Source organism: Henckelia pumila, chromosome 4, assembly GCF_033568475.1.
Source record: "Henckelia pumila isolate YLH828 chromosome 4, ASM3356847v2, whole genome shotgun sequence".
Classification (NCBI taxonomy): Eukaryota; Viridiplantae; Streptophyta; class Magnoliopsida; order Lamiales; family Gesneriaceae; genus Henckelia; species Henckelia pumila.
The window spans coordinates 42267044-42274955 of record NC_133123.1 but is presented as its reverse complement, the minus strand read 5'-3'; the positions used below and the strand labels follow the sequence as shown (position 1 = coordinate 42274955).

The 7912-nt window shown below is 34.5% G+C and overlaps 1 protein-coding gene across 1 annotated transcript; it reads left to right on the top strand.

Annotated features, from left to right (window-relative positions):
* Positions 1 to 839: 839 nt before the first annotated feature.
* Positions 840 to 7329, top strand: LOC140862956 (protein ENHANCED DISEASE RESISTANCE 2-like). Its single transcript, XM_073265989.1, has 20 exons — positions 840 to 1316; positions 2781 to 2855; positions 2941 to 2994; positions 3085 to 3200; positions 3319 to 3449; positions 3549 to 3595; positions 3685 to 3785; positions 3947 to 4042; positions 4115 to 4179; positions 4257 to 4328; positions 4659 to 4805; positions 4879 to 5177; positions 5391 to 5454; positions 5518 to 5693; positions 5968 to 6069; positions 6155 to 6205; positions 6288 to 6431; positions 6534 to 6629; positions 6755 to 6856; positions 6985 to 7329. The coding sequence occupies exons 1-20, from the start codon at positions 1173 to 1175 to the stop codon at positions 7090 to 7092; spliced, it is 2190 nt and encodes a 729-aa protein (XP_073122090.1). The 5' UTR covers positions 840 to 1172; the 3' UTR covers positions 7093 to 7329.
* The last annotated feature ends 583 nt before the right edge of the window (positions 7330 to 7912 follow it).

The window sequence follows — 7912 nt, the reverse complement described above, 5'->3', positions numbered from 1 at the left end:
GTGATAATTAGGGATGAGTTTTCGGTATACCGTACCAAATACCAAAATTTCGAAATTTTGGTATGAAAAAATTCATACTGATACCGTACAGATAACGAAAAAATGTTTGTATATCGAAAAAATTTCGATACGGTATCACGATAATTCGATATTTTGATACGATATTTCAGTCCTAATGACAATCTTCCCGTTCAATAATAATAATAATAAAAAAAACACACACACTCCATTTGGGGTCCTTCAAAAGAGTAAAGACTCAGATATGAAACTTGCAGACTTATTGGCTGTAATGTAATAATGATCTTATGAGGTTTGCAAATGCTGAAACACATCCTTGATCCTCCATTTGGGCTCCTCCAAAAGACAAGACCAACCAAATATAATCACATATTTTAAACTACAAATTGGCAATTGCATGTTTCAATTGGTGTTTTCTTTATTATTAATATTTATATATGTTAATCAATATTATCGTTCCAGCTACCACTATGCCATCTCCACACGTTAACATTTAAGAGAAGATTATCAACACGGTTCCATTTCAATCACTCAATTTTAAATTAATTCATATTACAAAAATATTATTTATTTTTTATCAAATAAACAAACACTCAGTTTATACTATGTATATTCCATTTTATGGGGAAAACATTTTTTTTATCGTATTTGTACATTAAATGAAGTGTGTTAATTTTTTTTTTTTTTTAAAAAAATATTATATCGTTTAGGGGGCAAAAAAGAAAAACAGGGGCAATTATGTAAATTCAATATAGTCGCCAACACCCGATAAACACCTGAATCAGTTGATTCAAACGGGAGGAGACTGCAACAAGAAAAGAGAAAATGAAGGAAGAATATATAGATAGATAAAAATGAAATCTTTTCATATTTGCAGGAAATCTAATATAAAAAAAATCTTGAGACTTGGATTGCTAACTAATTCTCTGATTCCCTCCGGTGGAATCAGAGGATTATCCACAAATTCGTTTTTCACATTCCAAACATAATCTCCCTCTTCTCTTGGATATATCTTATTTTTGTATATGTATTAATTTTTTCCCTTGCTTTGTGTGAGTGTATGTATATATTTGCCAAAAGTGCAATTCTGAAACATTCCTCAAATGGGTTTTTGATTAAACGGGGTGGAAAGTTGGAATTTGTTTTTTCTTGAAATGGGAGAAGGATGGGAGATGAAGGGGTGGCTTTACCTGCTTCGTTTCAATCGTTTTGGGCTGCAATATTCACGTAAAAGGTACTTCATTCTTGAAGATAGTTGCCTCAGGAGCTTCAAATCAATCCCCAGTGCCGAGACACAGGTGGGTCTTTGTTGTCATCATGTTCTTGGCTTTTTGCCGTTCTATTGCAAACATGCAAAAACATGTGTTTATTGATGGAAATATATGTATATGTTTTATCTATTGTGTATATCTTCGTGTATTTTATTCTAATGTTTATATAGTGTGCTTCTTACTTGATGATGCGGATGTCACTGTGGATTGGTTTTTTCAAGATTGTGATGACTGAATTTGGGGATGGTTCCTTTGAGGAAGAAGATAATTTATTGTCATTTTTATCATTTTGCTTCATCGTCCATTTTGTTTTTCTCTTTCTGTTTTTTCTTCAACACCATGGAGGGTCTATATGATTTTGCTATCATACATTTTTAGCCATTTATTTTCCGGCATCAAATCATGATATTGATAATGCTACCTGCTTTCTTTATTGGATCATTTTTGTATCCTTTCTAAAAACTGTGTTGTGAATATGGAATAACTCCATCATAGTATAAGTTACGGATATATATGGTCTGCAGCATCACCATTTCCCATCTTCTGAATGCAAACATGGAGTAGTTAATATTATGTGATGTCTTGTGATTTAGCCATGTATGGATTGCCCTTTCACCCTTTATCACTCAAACTTTACCATGGATTCCATCTGGAAACATATGACAGTTGGAGGATGAAGCCTATGTTCTCATGTCCACATACTTAGTAATTGCAAGACCAGAAAAAATCTTCCAGTTAGCTTCACTGTGAACAGCTATCTGATGTAGAATAGGCGTTTCGACCAAATAATAGAACTTGTATACTGCAAGGAGAAATTGCTGGTAATTATAAAAATATTATTAAGATTGATTGATCACAGAGTGCTGATATTGGTTCTAATGCAATTAAGTAATACAAAGAATCTTTATAATGCAATTAATTAATGCCAAGAGTAGTTCTAACATAGTGTGGTTTCTAGATCTAATGCTATTAGGTGACCTAAAAAAGTGTTTAAAAACAAATTCTAGCAAATAACAAAATAGGAAACTGATAACATGAAGTGGAATATTGTTAATGTGTAACCATCCTTGGGTGTTCCTTTGTGTAATTTTTCATAAGCTTCTGATTGTATTTGGTAAGACCATCAAAATTGCATATTTTATTCTTATTCTCTTTCATGTTAAAATTAGGCTTTGGTGAGTCATGCATATTTGAATCCACGTATTCCTCTGCTAGAAATAATGTATGTGATTGATTATACATTGATTTTATGAAAGCAGCTGCCAATAGCAATATAATCTTGAAATGACCACATGAGTCGAAGAAGAAGATGAGTAATTTTGAAGTCATTCTCCTGCTCAAAAGGACATACTACAAGTGGACAAACTAATGAATTTTATATTATTCCAGCTAATTCATTTGTTGGCAACATACTTGACAGATAATTTATGACAAATGTTATTTTCATGGCAACCATTTTGATGTAAAATTAATCGGTGATTGTTGGATCAGGAGCCTCTGAGAAGTGCAATAATAGACTCCTGTGTTCGTGTCATAGACAATGGAAGAGAGAGCCACCATATGAAAGTATGAGGTTTCACTAGTTTTTCTGCTTAGATACCAAATGATCTACTTCATTGCTTACTCATATGAAGTGTCTTGCGAAACACAGGTATTTTTCATGTTCACCTTAGTCAATGCTTCAAATCACAATGATATGCTGAAGGTAAGCCATAACTTGTTTTCTCTTTAAAAAATAAAATATTATATGCCAATAGTAATTGATGTTACGTGATAATATTATTCAAATACATAGTTAGGAGCAACCAGCTCTGAAGATGCCGCTAAGTGGATTCGAGCTTTACAGGCTGCTGCGCTTAACTCAGTTAATAGCTTGACATCTTGTTCCAAAAGAAAATGGCAGCCTTTCAGGTAACATATTTTTCTTGACCAAATAAGCTTTCCACATTTTCAAAAATCTTGTGATCGCCTGCTTCGTACTAGTTACATAAATATATGGTTAAAACTTGTGTCATCGTTGATCAAACAGTTTGAGTGTTTCAAAGAGAATGGCAAATAAAAGGTGTATTGACCGGGCCTCAGTATCTTCCGAGCACGTGAATGCGATGACATCCGATGTAATTGCACCTTCACCATGGAAAATATTTGGCTGCCAAAATGGTACCTTACCTGACTATTGAGTTTTTTTAGGTGAATATTTGTATTTACTATTTATGTTCAGAAATTTCAGTTAATGTTCGTATGTTGTTGCCTCTTCAGGATTACGTCTCTTCAAAGAGTCAAAAGATAGAGATTCGAATTGGAAGGTAGATTTCTAGAAACGAGTTGATCATTTGTCTAAAATCTTGATTATGTTTCATAGCCGCTTGACGAACATCTGTATTATCACTCTCAGCATTGGGGCGATCACCGAGCCATAATGGCCATAGGTGTCGTTGATGGAGCTTCAGAAGATGTTTTCCACACCCTTATGTCTCTTGGTACCTCAAGAACAGAGTGAGACCTCAATTACCCTTGACACAAAACTTAAGGTTTCAGACATGTTTGTAATCTAGTTGTAAACATCTTTCCATTATTTGCGATGACCTGTGAGTGGGAGATATTGGTATAAACCGGCATTTTTTCACTTAGATTTATATTTAAACTACCTTTTGCAGATGGGATTTCTGCTTCTATCAGGGCCGTGTGATTGAGCATCTTGATGGCCATACTGATATAATTTACATTAAACTCTACAACCATTGGCTGCCATGGTATGACTAGGAACTTAGGCCATGGATCTATACATGAAAATTATTAGTTTTGCTAATAACTTTGACGTGCAGGGCAATGAAACGAAGAGACTTGCTACTTAGACGTTATTGGAGAAGGGAAGAGGATGGCACATATGGTATCATTTAACTCAGGAACTTGATACAAACTCGATATTTTTAAGCCATTCTTTCTCACGCACTGTTTCCGTTGCAGTGATTCTTTATCATTCCGTGGTTCACAGAAAGTGTCCGCCCCAAAATGGATATGTCCGTGCTTACCTTAAAAGTAATGTATGCTTTGAGTTGCAAATTGTGAACCTTTCCAATCAATCAATAACATCACTTGGTTTAAAGCTTTTTGCATAAACTCAAGACGAATACACGTTATACCTGTAGAGAAAACAGAGGTTGCAATGGCTCATTGAGATCCCGAAATCTTTTCCCAAAACTCAATTTATTTCTAAATTTTTTTCTTTCCCTTTGATTAAAACTATGTTGACTAGATTCACTTTTAACGTTAATTAATGAAAGCATTAAACACACTTGTTTCAACTGAATAATTTGTAATTAACCAAGAAATACAGATACCGAGTTCATTTTCTTCATAATCATGCAGGTGGTGGATATGTGATCTCTCCTACGAAGCAAGGTAAAGAATGTGTCATAAAATACATGCTTGCCATGGATTGGAGGTTTTGGAAATCATATATAAAGAAAACATCTTCAAGATCTATTACTATTCGTATGCTTGGGAGAGTTGCAGGTATTGTTCTTGTCAGGTAATGAGTATTAATTTTATTTTCTTTCGGATAAATTGGAGAGGCTACTTTTTGCAGCATTAAGAGAATTTTTCAGAGCAAAATCCGGAAATTCCAGCCATGAATGTGTATCAAGAGAGCTGACAATAGATACGGGGATTCCCGTGAGCGATAACGAGGAGATCACAACAGAAGTTGGCATGAATAGGTTGACATATAAAGATGAAGACGAGCCGGCAAGGCAGATTTCTGGGGCTTCTAGTCTCTTTGAAATGGATGATGCGGCTGATGAGTTTTTTGATGTGCCTGAACCGATTGTTGATGAGCCACTAGAGACTGATTGGTGCTCAAACAAGAGTCCAGAATTGTGTTATGTGGTACTTTTGAATATAACTTTCAAAATTTTAAATGATTCTGTCAAATGTGAGAATCTACTGTGTACACAATACTCCATCTGTGTGTGAATATTTTGATAAAGTCATTAACGAGGAATTCAAATGCGACGTCGATTACTACCATTTTAATGTTTTTTGACAATGTATGAGTCTCTTAGCCTCGAGCATGACATTTTTTCCCTCTGAAATCTGCAGGACAAGCATCAGCCAAAATTATCTTCTTCCGCCAACTTTGTGAAAAAACTGCATGATCTTGCAGGTAGGGAATTGATATAGGAATGGCTTAGTTGCTGGAAAAATATTGAAATTCTGACATTTGTAGTCCAGAAAAAGGGTTACCTGGAATTGCGAGAAATATCTTGGGATGAAAGTGTCTCGTCCTGTTACGGTACCACGCTTCCGAAGGATTCGACTTTTAGCATGCCTTGTAGCTGGGCAGCAGCTGATGCTTCCTCGTTCCTCATTCGTGATGATAGTTATCTACAAGACCGTCGAAAGGTATGTGTTTTTCATTATTGATCTATAAGTATGCCGACACAAAAATTTTAGGTGATCTACTTTTATTTTGTTTGATTATCTTAACATTATAAGCTCTAGGTGTCTCTTAGATGAAGATACTTTGGTTTGCTCAATTCTAAGATTAATATTTGATCGGACACCAAGCACATCCACTCTCATTATTTAGCTTGTGTGCTTTTATTATGATATATGATCCTTCTACTTGCTATAAGATTTTTTTTGGATTCTTAATTCTCGGTTTTTTTCCCATCAGATCAAAGCTAAAGGGACTTTGATGGAAATGGTTGCTGCAGATTGGCTGAGATCTGACAAGCGCGAAGATGATCTTGCTGGTCGACATGGAGGCATTGTACAGGTTTAATAATGAGAGTAAAAACAAAACTAGCAGAATTATGGTTTCATAGAAACTCTCCCTTCACTTTTAAATATGATCCATGCAGAGATATGCAGCTCAAGGAGGACCAGAGTTCTTTTTTATCATCAATATACAGGTTATCTTTTGTTTTTGTTTATGCTTTATCCCATGTCCATGTAGAATTCAAGAGTACTCAACGTGCTTCGTGATTGAACCAGGTTCCTGGCTCGGCCACGTATAGTTTGGCCTTGTATTACATGCTAAAAACACCCCTGGAAGAGACGCCTTTGTTGGAACGCTTTGTTAATGGTGATGATGCATTCAGGAATTCGAGGTTCAAGCTCATACCATATATTTCAAAGGTTTGGTGCATATAGGAAGTGTTACAGATCAAAAATATGTTTTTGAATGCAATTTGACATTATTAAAACTATGTATGATACATCTTCGAGGTAAATTCTCAGGGATCTTGGATTGTAAAGCAGAGTGTAGGAAAGAAAGCTTGTCTAATAGGTCAAGCACTCGAAATCAATTATTTCCGAGGGAAAAACTACTTGGAGGTAAAATCAACCATTTCCAGAAGATTGTTGAACTAAAATGAATATCACAAGTTAATGGCTTGGATTTAAACGAGAAAATGGGGCGCTTTGTCTTGTTAATTGTAGCATTTCTCATTGTTTTCCAGCTAGGTGTCGATATTGGGTCATCGACTGTGGCAAGGGGTGTAGTTGGCCTTGTTCTTGGATACTTGACTAACCTTGTCATAGAGATGGCATTCTTGATACAGGTAAACCAACATAGTCTTCACCCCACCTCACTATTGTCGTCGTGTTTTAACATCAAGTTTACAATCAACTTTATACGTTTCTTCGTTTTCTGATCATGAACTCAACCTGTTTATTATGAAACCTGCAGGGCAACACGGAGGACGAATTACCAGAATTTCTTCTTGGAACGTGTCGACTTAACCATTTGGACGCGTCAAAATCTGTTCCTACTGATGCAATCAGCAGCAGCAGCTAGAAAGATTGTGAAAGCCTCAAGTTGGCATGTACAGTGTCATTATTTTTGCAATTCCATCAGTTTTGAGGCGTTGGATTTATAGTATATATTAGTAAGTAGTAGTAACCATTTTTTCTATTTAAAATGGTATTTCAATTTGTATATATAGATGAAATGACATATATATTATGTTAGAATTTATATTAACAGTATATATATTTATTTATATATATATATATAATGAATCAACACTGGTTAACAAACAAGTGTAAGATTCGATCGAGGTTTCATATTTTAGAATTTATATTAACAGTATATATATTTATTTATATTTATATATATAATGAATCAACACTGGTTAACAAACAAGTGTAAGATTCGATCGAGGTTTCATATTTTTTAGAGAAATTGTGTTAATTGTTTATTCTCATTCTTTATGACATGTAATATTTATGTTACAACGAGTATATATGAATTAATTTTTTCCCCCCTTTTTTGTAGCTAGAAAACAAATGAGTTGGTATTACAAATTTTGCAGAATGAATGGATTACAGATTACTTGGTTTGGGCTTTGGATGCTTAGTATTCAACGTGGCCTTCCCCTTATTATCAGAGAAAAAAAAGGCATTATTTTTATGACATGCTCTACCAAGTTTTTCTAACGAACATCACATGTTAAGGGACATCGTGTCGTAAGATTGAACAATAATTGCTCCTATAGTATAGCTCTGGCATACACCAACAAAAATAGAAAATAAATAAAATTACATATTTTAAAAATAATAATTCAATTGAAACGGGACTATTATCCCTTGGACTTAATTTTATTATTTATTTGTCA

Bases quoted from the DNA above. Each gene is read 5' to 3' on its own strand.
- LOC140862956 (XM_073265989.1), top strand. From the start codon at position 1,173: ATGGGAGAAGGATGGGAGATGAAGGGGTGGCTTTACCTGCTTCGTTTC. The intron at 4,806-4,878 runs GTATTGTTCTTG...TACTTTTTGCAG, and splicing joins TATGCTTGGGAGAGTTGCAG to CATTAAGAGAATTTTTCAGA. The intron at 6,432-6,533 runs GTTTGGTGCATA...GTAAATTCTCAG, and splicing joins TCATACCATATATTTCAAAG to GGATCTTGGATTGTAAAGCA.